Source organism: Rissa tridactyla, chromosome 9 (genome assembly GCF_028500815.1).
Source record: "Rissa tridactyla isolate bRisTri1 chromosome 9, bRisTri1.patW.cur.20221130, whole genome shotgun sequence".
Classification (NCBI taxonomy): domain Eukaryota; kingdom Metazoa; phylum Chordata; class Aves; order Charadriiformes; family Laridae; genus Rissa; species Rissa tridactyla.
Genome location: NC_071474.1, coordinates 5,208,957 through 5,224,105, shown reverse-complemented (window position 1 = coordinate 5,224,105; position 15,149 = coordinate 5,208,957). Strand labels below are relative to the sequence as shown.

Sequence of the window (15,149 nt, the reverse complement as noted above, 5' to 3'; positions counted from 1 at the left end):
CACAAAGCAGGATAGATGTGGGAAGGCATGGGAGCAATTTGCTCTGCAGCACTCCTTGCTGCACTTCCAGAAAGAGACAATGTGTGCCCTTCTTTTGGAACCCAATGCTTATCACAGCTTGTGTGCACGCAGCAGAGGGGCCTGTCTGGATCCCCAAGCCAGATGAACAGATTACATCAACAAGATCCCCGTACAAACTGTCAAAAGGTTTTCCTACTCTATCGCTATCTTTTGTGAAGAAGGCAGAAAATGCTCCCAGCAAGAAGGATTTACCCCGTAGCAGAGTACTTTGAATCTTCCAAAAGCCATAATGAAAACGTTTGTGTTTCCATCCAAGAATGGTATTGGCACCAAATTGAAGGTAATTAAACACATTGCCCATTGGCCATACAAATATCTTCTTTGTAATAATTTCAGAGAAACAAACCCCCCTCTATAACCCAGACATTGTGTTGTGCAACGGGAATTTTTTGGGCTAACTTCTACCCTGCTGTAAGTGCACTGCAATGGGAGTTACAGCCACTTTATGCCAAGACTGGGCTTTGTTCGGTATCTCTCAGATGCTCTGTAGTTCCATTTCATTACCTCATAATTTCTAAGAATTGTACTGTTTACTGGGAATAGACCAGTGAACTGGACTGCACACTCAGTAGTTTCTCCACGTGCAAACAACAGAGAAACCACCTATCTACTATCACTACCTAATGCTCGATTTTCTTTCTTGTCTTTATATAACTAACATGGCCAAGTTCACGCTGTTTATTTTAACTCACTTCCAGAAGGGGATGACTCCATCTGAATTTTTAACCAGATATTCACTCGCTGGCTCCAATCTCCTGGTGCTTCCACCTCCCACAGTCGCTTCTGCTCCTCAGGATAAGACTGCAAGAACTTCTGGCAAACTGAATAGGAGAAGCCAAGGGGTAAAAGCATGAATGAGTGAAGAGTACAGTGGAAGAGGGAATGCATTCTATCCCAGAAATACTCTCAGACCTACTTTCATTAGTTCCTTTGGAAATCTTTTCTTCTTTCTTCTCATCTTCCTTTTTTTCTTTTAGTTGGGGCTTTTAGGAAAAGTCTATGTGGAACGACCTAAACAGGCACAAGTGAATCCTGTCTATCTGCTTCAGTCTATCTTCCTTCTTGTAATTGCAGAAATACTTGAAATGACTTACTGAGCCACCTTCTTCTGGCACTGTATCACAGAACTATCGCCAGACACTCAGCAGGTTTTAGACTAACAGCAGTGCGGGGCTTTTCACCCTCACCACTCTGAAATGAAAGGTGTTTCAGTATCTTCCAGCTTTAACCATTAAGAATGCTACTCTAATCTCTATTTATAAACAAAACCTGATATCAGTTCGTTCTTGGGACAATTTTCAATTTTCCCTCCATTTTACTACGGCTACAGTATAATCCATTGCTGGGCTTCGTTTACTTCTTTGGGCGTGGAAAACAGGAAATAGGAAGAACTGACAGCAGAATAACAGGGGTGCCTGTGTCAGATGTACGATCGCCTTTAGCAACCATGTTCCCAGAGATTCCTATCACTGTCAGTAATCACTGAACATTAATATAATTTGGATAAACAATCACATTTAGGTTTGCTTATATTATCAAACTGAAATCTGTCTTATTTAGAGGTTTCCTTAGGCTCTGCAGAGACAAGAGGAGGAATATGTTGTAGGACAAACAGTTCAAAAAATTTAAATGTGATTTTTAAACTTTCCTTAGCCACCATTATATCAGTTCCATCAACTGTACTAAGACAGCAAACTGTAAACAAAACTATTTTCATGCTCTCCTCTGTCCATTGTAGTTCATCAAACTACAGAAAGGGTAATTTATCTTCAACATTCAGTTGAGTTTAACAATGGGATGTCAAAACAAAAACCTTAATTCTAGTATGTAAACATTTGCCTTACAATAATGAGCAAATCACTGTCATTAATTTTATCCAAGGATATCCGAACTAAATTAATCATTTCAATACAAGCTACTGAAAGTAACATATATCCCAAAACAAAGATATCTGCTAAACGGCTTTTTACTTACTTTTAGGCCTCCGGCACATTAAACAACACGCTAGTGAAAACTGCACATTCAGTACAGAAATTTAGAGTAAAAGGTTGCATTTTTTTTTGTGAAAGTATGAGATTGTGGTTCCAATGAAATTAAAAATAGGCAGTGACTTCAAAATTTAACTTACAGTATTAGTATTTTTATAAAAGTAGGACTTAGAAAACCTAATATGAACACGATACAAGTCAAATTTATTCACTATTAACTCTAAACTTAACTAAGATGAAAACACAGTCTTGCATTATATAGCTAGCATGAACAAACAGTGCAGCTTTCTGATCCATAGTGTCTAAACCATCGATGCCTGCCATAAAAAAATTGATATTACAGGGAGAAGAGAAAGAATGTTGTCAATAGTATTATTGAATTTAGAAGTAGCAGTATCTTAAAAACTCCTAGGGTACACTTGTATACATTCAATGGCACATTCTGACCAAGAGAAAGAACATATACAGTGAAAACTTTGTTGACGCTTATTAGGAAATACCTGTAAAGTCCTAAGCCAATAGAAACATCTCCCAAAAAATGACAGCAAAGACTGTATACCATACAGAGAGCAACTTTAGGAAAAAATGCTTTTCTACAGAAAACAGTTTTATAAATAATATGAGCACGGATATTTTCTGTAAATTGTACTAGCAAAACCCTAACTTCAACCTGAACAAAGAGAAGATATATAACTACTTAGTGATCTTTTGAAAGTGCCAAATGTTCAAAGACAGTCAATATAAAACAAGCACTAATGTGACTGGATGAATGAGCTTTCTCACAAACGCAGTATCTCCAAGAGCATTATGTGCATAGTGTAGGCTTGACAACATCTTATGATTCTTTTCCCTCTGGTGTCAAATAAAATGGGTAAGTCACTGTCTAGGGCAATGACATAGTTCTATTTCTAAGAGAGAGAGTGAGGTAAGAATGCAAAATGTCAAACAGGCAGTATGAGTTTTACACTTCTCATTGTCTTACATAAAAACTGGCCTACCTTTCTACAGGAAATTCCAGATGTCTCAAGAAAAGTAACCAGTTGTAAGCTAACAACAGTTCAGTTCAGACAAGGGCACTGAACTCTTATACAGTTAAGAAAATCCTACCAAGACCATATTAAAATTTATACATTATACATAACCCTTACCTAACGTTTCCACATCAAATGATTTACCTTGATACATCGCGGCAGAAATAGGACAGCTGATCCCCAAGGCATCCTCAGCCATGAAAGACTGACAGAAATCATGCAGCATTTTCATCCCTAGGCCACCTCTTCTGTACTTTCTCCGGACAAATATAGTATCCAAAACTGGCAGCAAGTAACATTGACTGGTTGTACCATCACATAGGCTCCCTGAAAGCAGACAGTAAAAAATAGATGAATTTGAAAACAAAACTGGTGTATTGCTGTACTAATTGCTGTGTGATTCTAGCCACAAGTATTGCCCTGATACCTTTCCACAGGCTATGAGGGTGACCCCAACTGAAATGTATTTGCATAGACAGTAAAACACTTTCCAGGAGGAAGATCTGTGCCATCAAACTGAGAGGACCTGCTCAAGATGCAGTTGACAGGTCTCACCAGAGTATTTTCCACACTCCAATTCTTCATTATCAGACCATCTAGGTAGCCAGCCAACGTACACAGGAAAGGTCACTGAAAAGATGTAACTGGTCTATAGCCAAAGAGGCATAAATATTCTGAATGTAATCTCAGTATATTCCTTAGATTTTGGCTATTCTGCTAAATCACCCCACAAACTCATGTTATGAAATACGCTGAACCACACAACCGAGTATGATCTAAACGCTCAGAAGGTCTCTACTGCCTGACGCAGCTGGACAGTGGAGAAGGCTCCCAGAGAAAACTCTCCGTACTATTTAAGATAACGATTTCAAATGACTGCAGGGAGAGAAGAGAGGCTCTCTCAGCCTCTGCATACATTGCTGTTGTGCCTTTGCAAATGGTATGATAATACTCTTAAGTATGAAACTTGACTGGCCCCATTATTTACACCTCCTTTCTGATTTTTACTGGTTGGAATGTTATACAACCTTTTTACTGCATATTCAGTCTTTGATTTCCTAGCTCAGTAAATTCCACAGACAACCATACAAAAGGATATTTCTCTCTTTCAGTTAACTGTCACCACATACCCAGGAGTCATCTTCAAACCTTTGCTGGTAAGAGAACGACACAAAAAGTGTTGGAGTTGCTCCACCTGAAACTGGAAACAGATCCCTAACTGCTCACACTCACAGTGACTCGGGGCCAGAGGAACGGCAGTCCATCACTCACCTCCGTCAGAAAACAGAGCAGAAGCTGGGCAACACCAACAAGCCAGCACATAACAGGGAGACAAATTACTTCCCAGAGAGGAAGAACCACGTCTGAGAAAGCAACAAGTAGAATCCAAGCAAAAGCTAAACTCACAGCAGCAGGTTAGGTTCAACCTTACACTGCAGCACACAAAAGTCACACCACTGTAGGAAGATGAGTATAGACATTAATTAAGGCTTTTGGGTATAAAGCCATAAACAACTGAGCGGTGCATTTTAAGAAAGTACTGTAAGTGCTCCTTTGTAAGTCACTCAATTTCTACCAAGTGGTAATTTATCACACAGGTATGTGCTACTAGTACATCACTTAACTACTACTGTCAGTGTTAAAATAGGGGGTTCACTCGCGGTTTAGCCCCAGCTGGCAAAAAAGAACCACGCAGCCGTTCGCTCACTGTCCCCCCTGTGGCGGGATGTAGGGAGAAGTGGAAGAAAAAGGAAAAAAAACCAAAAGCTTGTTCAATTTCCTCCATCTCCAAGGCAGCTACACCAAAAGCCCACTGATACCCTTTTGGGTCCTTGAAATACCCTCCTCTGAGGTAGTCTATGCCTAGGAAGTCTATGCTGTGTAATGTTGAGCAGTGTTTGGCAGATACTGGCCAGGGCCCAGCAGTGCAGTGAGCTGAGCCTCTCTGGAATAACCACAGCATTTTCCTTTCAAATATTCTATCACTCTATCAGGGTCCTGTAGTTGTTCGGGAGTGACGTTTCAAACCATTGGAGGTGAGAAGTTCTCTAGATACCTGCCCATATTCTCCCACATGCCATGCCACCCATGAGTATCCAGCCTCGGGGCACATCTCTGGGTGGTATTCTTAAATAGTTGTTTAACCCTAAACAAGACCTGAAAAACATTCAGGAGAGATAGCAATAGGAACATGCTGGTTTAAACATCCCAAGGACATTCAAAATTCACAAAAGTTGTTGTACCTGGCCCAAAGGAGAAAAGGGAAGCAAAAGAGCTGGGGAAAGTATCCCCCCGCTGTATCCCCCATAGATTGGGTGTGATTATTAATAAATTCTGAGAGATAGCACCCAAGGCATGGGCAGAACACCAATGACGCATAAACGTACCAACATAACCACACGAACAGTGTTGTTACTGTATCATAAGTCAACATTACACAGGACAGCAAAATGATATTCCTGATCCCTCTTCCAGAGGTGATAAACAGCATCGTGGGGAGTACATAGTGCATGTAAGAATCTACATAACACAACCATGTGAACAAACAAAGCAACAATGTGACCAGCGAGTATTTAACTAATATAATAAATGTGTGTAACAAATTTGTTTTAACACACTCCAGTCAGATCTGTCATTATCTCAACCCTTCATGCCCCACGTAGGGCGCCAAAAAGGACTGCTGCGGTTTAGCCCCAGCTGGCAACAAAGAACCACGTGTCTGTTTGCTCACTCCCACCCCCCGAGCTGTGGGATGGCCAGGCAGAATCAGAAGAAAAAGGCAAAACTCATGGGTCAAGATAAAGACAGTTTAATAGAACAGCAAAGGAAAGGGGAAAACAACAATAATCCTAGTAAAGGAACATACAAAATACGATTAATGTACAACTGCTCACCAACTGGAACCCAAAAGCCCAGCGCATTCCCCAGCTGCGATTCCTGCCCCCCGTCCCTGCCAGATATATACTGAGCATGATGTCACATGGTATCAAACACCCCTTTGGTTAGTTTGGGTCAGCCACCCCAGCTGTGTCCCACCCCAGCTCCTTGTGAAAACTCTAGCCCCATTGGAACAAGGACAGATGGTCCTTGCTAATAAGCACATTGCCAGTCATGTGAAATCATGGGGACACGACATAATGCTCTACATGTGGACAAAATACAGACTCAAATATAAGCCTCCAAACTATTAAAACTCAGTTCTCAGTGAACACTGTCAAAAAAGTTAGAAGCGAGGGATTTATTTTGCAATCATGTATGGTAAACTCAAACTGGAGTCAAGAGAAAGTTAAGAACAAGTTAAGAACAGACATTCAGGATCCAAAATTTTAATGTTCATCCTAAATAACTCAGGGTCCTATTAGTAGAATCATAGAATCGTCAGGGTTGGAAGGGACCTTAAAGATCATCTAGTTCCAACCCCCCTGCCATGGGCAGGGACACCCCCCACTAGATCAGGTTGCTCAAAACCCTGTCCAGCCTGACCTTAAAAACTTACAGGGCTGGGGCTTCCACCACCTCTCTGGGCAACCTGTTCCAGTGTCTCACCACCCTCATGATGAAGAACTTCTTCCTAACGTCCAATCTGAATCAACCCATCTCTAGTTTTAATCCATTCCCTCTAGTCCTACCGTTACCCAACATCCTAAAAAAAAATCCCTCACCAGCTTTCTTGTAGGCCCCCTTAAGACACTGGTAGGCCACAATAAGGTCTCCTTGGAGCCTTCTTTTCTCCAGACTAAACAACGACAACTCCCTCAGTCTGTCTTCATAGGAGAGGTACTCCAGCCCTCTGATCATCCTCGTGGCCCTTCTCTGGACACGTTCCAGCACATTCATATCTTTCTTGTAGTAGGGGCTCCAGAACTGGATGCAGGACTCCAGGTGGGGCCTCACGAGAGTGGAGTAGAGGGGGAGAATCACCTCCCTCGACCTGCTGACCACGCTTCTCTTGATGCAGTCCAGGATACGATTGGCTTTCTGGGCTGCAAGTGTGCACTGACGGCTCATGTTGAGCCTCTCGTCCACCAGCACCCCCAAGTCCTTTTCTTCAGGGCTGCTCTCAAGCCAGTCACTGCCCAGCCTATATCAGTGCTTGGGATTGCCCCGACGGAGGACCTTGCACTTGGTCTTGTTGAACTTCATGAGGTTGGCATGGGCCCACCTCTCCAGCCTGTCAAGGTCCCTCTGGATGGCATCCCTTCCCTCCAGCCTGTCAGCTGCCCCACACAACTTGGTGTGGTCAGCAAACTTACTGAGGGTGCGCTCAATGCCACTGTCCATGTCGCTGATGAAGATGTTAAACAAGACCAATCCCAGTACTGATCCTTGAGGGACTCCACTTGTCACTGACCTCCACTTGAACATGGACCCACTGACAGACACTCTTTGGGTGCCACCGTCAAGCCAGTTCTTTATCCACTGAATTGTCCATGCATCAAACCCATATTTTATCAGCTTGGAGACCAGGATGTCATGCCGGACAGTGTCAAAGGCTTTGCTTAGGTCCAGGTAAATGACGTCAGTTGCTCTCCCCTTGTCTACTGATGTTGTTACCTTCTCATAGAAGACCACCAGGTTTGTCAGGCACGATTTGCCCTTGGTGAAGCCGTGTTGATTGTACCCAGTCACGTCTTCGTTATTCTTCTGCCTCAGCAGTGCCTCCAGGAAGATCTGCTCCATAATCTTACCAGGCACGGAGGTGAGACTGACTGGCCTACAGTTCCCTGGTTCATCCTTCTTTCCCTTTTCAAAAATGGGGATTGTTTCCCCTTTTCCAGTCAGTGGGGACTTCACCAGACTGCCATGACTTTTAGAACATAATAGAGAGTGGTTTAACAACCTCATGCACCAGTTCCCTCAGTACCTGTGGGTGTATCCCATCGGGTCCCATGGACTTGTACACTTTCAGGTTCATCAGATGGTCATGAGCCTGAACATTACATGAGCATGATCATTACAACGGGCAGTTCTTTCCAACCCCTGCCATTGTCTTCTGTGACTCCGGGAGTGTGGCCAGAGCCCTTGCCAGTGAAGACTGAGGAAAAGAAGTCATTGAGAACCTCGGCCTTCTCCATATCACTTGTCACCAGTTCTCCCATTTCCTTTCTGAGGGGGCCCACACCTTCCCTAGTCATCTTCTTACCATTAATATACCTATAGAAATTTTTGCTGTTTCCCTTGATCTCCCTGGCTAGATTTAATTCTAACTGAGCTTTAGCTTTTCTAACCAGGTCTCTTGCTGCTCGGACAGCTTCCTTATATGCCCCTATTGTAGGAGGTACATTAGCGATTCACTGTACAACTTCCATTCAGTGCAGAATACCATAAAAACAGAACCTCAAACTACTTGACAGCATAAGCATTCAACCCTGAAATGAATGACCAACATCAGTTCACCAACTACCTACATATAGGACAAGGTCACCATAGAAACATCTCACCAATTTATTTTCATTTCTAGAAAATATTGATAAAGATTTTATGCTGCTTCTATCTGGGTACACGGTAGTCTACTTTGTTGCTTAAATCTCATCAAGACCTCCTTGGTTTTCTTTCTTACCACTTACTAGTGTAACACTCAGTCTAGTTTTCAGTGTCTTGAGACATGAAACTTTCATCATTTCACTAAGACTTATTTCACAGATCTCCTATTGAACGGCTGTCCCTAAATTCCAGTATAATACTTTTACTTAATAAATCTAATTTTTCTTTATCACATCCCCATACGTACCTTAAACTGAGATCTAATTCTGTTCTGTTCTAGTACCTTTTGCTGATAGTCACCAGGCCTGACTCTGATTACTCTCTTTTCTAGGATGCCAATTCAGCAAAGCATACATGACTATAATTCCACACCCTGATTTGTCAAGGCTGTAGCTCTCCATTTAGTAAGAATCCACATCACACATAGTCAGCCATACAACCAGAGTATGTAGCTACATCACCACTCAATTCACATCCAGGCTTGGTCCACCCCTGCTTAATCAAAGCGCACACTTAACTTCAAACACATGTTCAAGCACATTGTTGGAAAAGGATGGTTTGTGGTGGTATTTATAACCTTTCAATATTTGTAACACATGATGGGTAGTTACTCTTTTCTTAGGAGCCAAAAAACTGAGTATATCCCCAGTCCCATTGTTAGCTGCCAGCCCAACAGAGATGTTGGATTCCAGCAGTGTTGCACCATACATTCTAAGAAAGGGATAAACTTTTCCTCATGAAGTCAATAGCTTTAAGAACTCCTGCATGTTGCAAGTGTCCTTATAAGTTTATTATTATCTCATATAGTCTGTCTCCTATAAATCCTGCTGAGACTGCTGTGCAGCAATCCCAGGAGCTGAGTGATTTATGTCTGTGCTCCTAATTTTGTGTTGAGAAGACGACAAAAACTTGTAATGTCTAAAGGCACTGTAAATAAAGAAACCATGAAGCCATTCTTCACCTTGTCCCTGGGAAACATATTAGAAGAGTCATAGCCCACAGCCATTTGAAATAAAATAAACAAACAAACCAACCTTTGGAACAAAGGCCACTTTGTCTCTAGTTCCCATCCAATAGCAAAGAGGTTACCGTAAGCTAATGGTGGCCCAGAGGTGACCACGGGGCTCGCACATATTTGCTTCAGAGGTTTGTTTCATTGTTGAAACACACAAACAAAGTTTTGAGGTGAGGGAAGAGAGAGGGAAAATAAGAGCACTGGCGATGGACATGGAAGTATTCATACAGTCTGCCCTTTGAAAGCTTTTGATCTGTTTGGTTAGGTCACGAGTGCCAAATGACCAACTTATGAGCCAGCAAAATGGTAAACATAAAAAGATATTACAAGGGCAGGAAAGCAGACAGCCATTAGCATTCCCTAAGAGCCACAAACCAGAAAAAAAAACAACCCAGTCCCCACATCCAACAGACCCAAACAAAACAAGGTTGTGCATACTGACTATTTCCCTGCTGAACAAGTTGGCTTGGCACACACGTGTTTGGACAGGCCTTAAGCAGGCTGAGTGCTTGTGTAAAGGGTGGGGAATAATTCTGCTGAATAGAACCCAAGGTCAACCCATTGTGTGAGTTTGTATGTGAGAAGGGAAACAAAGGTTCTGGCTTCAATAAAATTAAATGAATTCATGTCTTGACTGGTATGTAGTCATTTAATTTTTATTACAGCCAGAACCTTCAGTCTGCCTCAGAAATGCACATTAAAAATATTATTGCTAGAAAACAGAGGGAGAGAAAAGCAATTATCCAACAAGATTTCAGCTAATTATCTGTCAGGTTAACTTCAATTCTGATTTAATTTTTTTTCCTAAAAGAAATGTATGTAATCAGTGAAAAATAAAATCCTATTATCTTTTTAGGGACCTATTTCTAGAGAATACCACTTGGGCCACAGAAGTATTAAAAGAAATCTGCGAAGGTTTGTATGAAGAAAGGTGTGAAATGGATTTTAGCTTGGATAGCCACTTCCAAAGACCATCTCTAAGGCTCTGGTGTAGAAATAGCAGAGACTGGGCCAGGGCTGCTTTGTTCTGAATATAAAACAGATCTCAAAACCAAAGTATCTATATGAAGCCTTTCTCCAAAATATTTCATTTTCAGGTTGCTGTCTGCGAAGAAAGAGCCAGGGACAGGGAACGGTCATTTCCTGTTGTACCTTTAAGTGGCTACATTCAGCGAGGTCTAACTCCTCAGCTGTCTAATATGGAAGCCGCTGACATAGATAAAATTGGAGACATTTATCTTGGCACGTGACAAAGTGTCTTATCAGCCTCATTAGTGGCTTAGTACGTCTCATCAATCTTTAGTATACCCAGCGGTAAATGCTGCATGCCTGTCATTGGACAGGAATAGGCACATACGAGGGAGGCTTGGGTGATGATCTGTGTAGTCATGAATAAATTTTGTTTTAATAAAGGTGTCTAATGTTCACGAAAAGTGATAGCCTTGAAGAATGAGTCTTCTGTTTATCCACACAACAGGTGCAGGATGACCAGTGTCAGTAGTTGCCAAATTGTCTCAAAACCTTGACTTGCAGTCACTGTGTCCCTGAGAAAGACGGGTGCTCAAGACCATCTGTCTCTCTTTAGCTAGACCATCAAAAGAGATCCAGTTAAGGATGCTCGTAAGATGGATAGATGTGTGGAACTGGACCAAAATCACCAGGTTCACTTTGTATAGGCCACCAAGGAACTAGCAAATGGAAATGACTTTATGATATTGCCAAGATAGTTAATTGGAATCACTTAAGTCCACTGAAAATTTAGTTTGCATAATGGCAGACTGAATCTATAGCAAAGATCGAACAGTCTCTCCTCCTCGGTCACCGTTTCTATGATTCACCCAGATGACTTATGTTTGAAATAGCCATGCTCCACAGATCTGTTCTGGCTTATTTGGCTCCACTGAAGCATGCTTCTGTCGTACTGTAGATAACAGAAAATTCACAGATGAGAAGTACAGTTGAATACAACATCAGCATGAGAGCCTCAATTACCTAGCAAAGAAAATAAAACTATAAAGGATGGCCAGGTAATTGCAAAGTATGGAAATAAAGGGAATCAGAATCACATGGTGGGCACAGAGGAAAATATTGTCTTCCTAGGACCAGAAGCTGTAACAGAGCTCCAGCACAAAATAAAGTCCTGTGCTTAAAGCTGCCCCTACCAAATGTTCTGACTAGGAGAGTAAAAGGAAAAAGAACTTACATTACGATTAAAAAACCAAAAAGTTAAAAAAAAAAATCTAAAACAACCCTGTGAAATACAACTTCTAAGAGAAGATATTTATCTTAGCCTGTTTGGGGCATAATAAATCCATGGCTTGTGTAGAAAGTAGAGGGAATAGGATCAGCCAGAGCATGGCTGGTATGAAATTGAAATCACAGAACTTCAGAAAGAGGAATTATTTTCTAAATGCATACAGCAAATTGCAAAAAGGGGCAAAAACAATCCATTTCAAGCTTCCCGAAAAGGCTTTGGCAAAAGACTGCAGTAATTTGTGACACAGGCCAAAAACTAACAAATATAGCTGCCCAGAGAAAAAAAACACTGACAACAAAAGACAGATGCTGACAAAGCTGGACTTGAAGAATTTGTATTTTATGTGGACCTGGTTTAAAACCAAACTGTGACTCTCAACTTACTCAGAAACAGTTTCAACTTGGCTAATACTCCACCCATAACAGACTACTGTGCAAATTTATTTTACTGAAGCATGAATCATTACAGGCCGTACAAGTGTTTCTTTCCAAGAGCTTTGCTCAGAAATATTTATGGACTTAAAGGAAAATGTACTATGGCAATTGAAGCATTTGCCAATTACAAATCAGTTCATCAACATATTCACAGATATATACAATATTCCTTTACCATAGGCTAAGACTTGATTCATCATTGATAGCACTGTACCAGCACAGTGGTGTAACAAGCTACACCTCAGTGTGAATAAGGATCCTGCACATCCCAAAGCAGCAGAAGATCAGAACATCTCCTATTGTTGCTGGCCTTTGAGACTACCAGAGAAGGCCCCTTCAGACTGTCCTGCAGAATCCAAAGCAATCCGTATCTGTACAGCTCTCAAGCTGTTTCTTATTCTCCCCTTTTGGACACGTGGCTACTGATTGCTGACTTGAACAATACATTTACCTCCAAAGAGACCAACTTCTCTACACTTAAGCTGCCAGCATCAAGATGACAGCCATGAATCTCAAACACAGACTGGTAACCAGCTCCCACATGGGGATACATACTCAACTCCATACCTGGAGTTATTCTAATGAAGCCTTTTCCACTCTAGACTGGTAAATAGCAATACACCTGTGTTAATATAAACTCTCTATTTAATAAAAAACCTTTACTAAAGCTTATACTGGTGCAAGTATTCCTGAAGAATCAAATACATTGTTTCATTTCTATGCCAGTTAATCAATTAATGATGAAATCAATTAATGATCATCCTTTAAACTGGGAGTACCACAACCGGACAAAACATTCCAGGACTGATCTAGTGCATACACCTTCCTCTACACAACCCAGCCACTGCTCCTTAAGCATCCAAGGATATTGCCACTTCTCGCCACCAGCCACTCCTTACACACTGGTTTTCCACTGTGAACTTCCACTGTACTCCTTTTCACAGGTATCACTCTTTCCAGGATGCAGTCCTCCATTCTGCGGGTAGGCCCTGCATTCTTTGTTCCTAGATGTACAACCTTCTACTTGGCTACATTAAAGCGTATTTTATTGGAAGAAGCCAGTACCTCAGATCACTCAGTGTAACTGAGAACAGAGTCTGGAGCCATCATGTTTAAATGAAAGTAATATGGATGGCTTCCAAATTCTGGGAAGGTTTGTTCCCCAGATTTATTCTAAGAGAGATTTGATATAAAAACGTAAATGAGAGCCAGGATTATTTATACTGAAAGATAAACAAAAGGATTACATTTCTAGCTATTAGGAACCGATGGAAATGTGTCTCTAAAATGACCTTACCTTTCATCTTGACCGAGTAAAAGGCAACAGCCTCGCCATCTCTCCAGAGTATCTTGGCACACTCGGTGGCAGAGTGAGGTAGAAAAAATGCATCATTAGCTGAACTCCCTTCCAGCATTCCAAAAATAATGTAGTTCAGAACAAAGAGGACAATCCTTTCTCCAAATGTCTGGACCTTAGAGAACAAACAAAAACAGACCAGAGAAAAATGAAGCAGAGAATAGTATTTTGCGATTCATAAAGGCTTCAAAATTAAAAAGGCCTGGGAAGGAGGAGGTCAGGAAACATGTACACTTAACTTGGGGAAAATACCTCATGAATTGTTTCAGATAGAATAACAAAAACAGTTTTTCCCAGTGTTCCACCCTCTATCCAGAGGGCACAGAATAATTAAGTAACAATTTATAAAGCTTGACATATCTCCTGTTGTCACAGAGAGGAATTCTAAAGCAGCAGGAAAAGAAGTATCTAGTATCTAATTGGCAACAGGATCAAGGCAATCTAATCCCACCCAGAAGCGAAATAAAGACAGGATTCACTGTGTTATCCTGGTCAGCCCTCCTCTATTACCTGTCTTGCCACAGCATCAAAGAATTTTAGTGGGCCAGGACCTTACTGAGGTAGACACTATACAAAACAGAGAATAAATACAGTGCGTCCCAAACATCATATAACCTAGGTGTAACATGAACAATTAGTTTTTATGCCATGGTTCTTACTAGACAACCAACAGGACAGGGAGATGAAGGAATATAAAGGAACAAGATCCTACTGATCAAGGTAAAAAGTGGTGCCAACAAGCTTTATATGAATGCTGAAGAAGAAAATGAGAGTTTCCACAAACCACGACAACTTACGTCTTAGCAACGAGCTAGAAGGGGCAAGTTTTCAGATATTTTTTTCATTCTCTGTTGATACAGCAAATACTTGAAAGCCTGTGCTTCTGCTCCAAGTTCTATCTTGCAAGGATTTTTATCTCAAAATCCCTCCAGTTCAGTTACCCACAAAAAGCCAACTTAATTCGGTGAATAATTAAACTCTATGTATGGCAGATATTTGGGAAAGATGATAAAGGAACTGAATCATTAAGGACCAAAGCTGGACAAAGAAAGTTGGTTAGGAAACAGAACTGACTTAATAGCCTCACGGCAACACAGAGCTCACAGGCAGTAGGCATTTGACTTCTTAGTTGAAAACAGACTACAGGCTACCCAATCTCTCAATTTATGAAAAAGTAGTTGTATCCTACTAAGATAATTTATTTGGAAAAAGAATTACAGATATAGAAACTATTAAGTAACAACCATTTCATAAAATGAACACAATATAAACATTAGTCAAGACCAAAAAAATATCATAACTAGCTAGATAAGACATCGTTCCAAAGGTCAGTAATACCTCCCATCAGACAGTCAGTCAAGCAACACTGAAGAGTCCTGCTCATGTAGTAATTTGGTTTATCTGATTATTTTTTTAGTAGGCAGTGAGGGTAAACTAAAAACAAAAACTAATAAATCCCACAGATGAATCATGAATTGCATGCACAAAATTGTTTAGAGAGG

The 15,149-nt window shown here is 41.1% G+C and overlaps 1 protein-coding gene across 9 annotated transcripts in view; it reads right to left on the bottom strand.

The window, feature by feature from the left end:
- Positions 1-15,149, bottom strand: part of LOC128915087 (protein FAM169B-like) — a 137,715-nt gene that overhangs the window by 98,226 nt on the left and 24,340 nt on the right. For all 9 annotated transcript variants that reach the window (XR_008468519.1, XR_008468520.1, XR_008468521.1 and 6 more), the window contains 3 exons: positions 13,588-13,762; positions 3,245-3,427; positions 774-902 (listed from right to left, as the gene is read on the bottom strand). Coding sequence is in view for 5 of the 9 variants with exons in the window: in XM_054214932.1 (XP_054070907.1) it covers positions 774-902; positions 3,245-3,427; positions 13,588-13,762 (487 nt within the window). In the remaining 4 variants the exon portion in view is untranslated. The remainder of the gene's footprint in view (positions 1-773; positions 903-3,244; positions 3,428-13,587; positions 13,763-15,149) is intronic.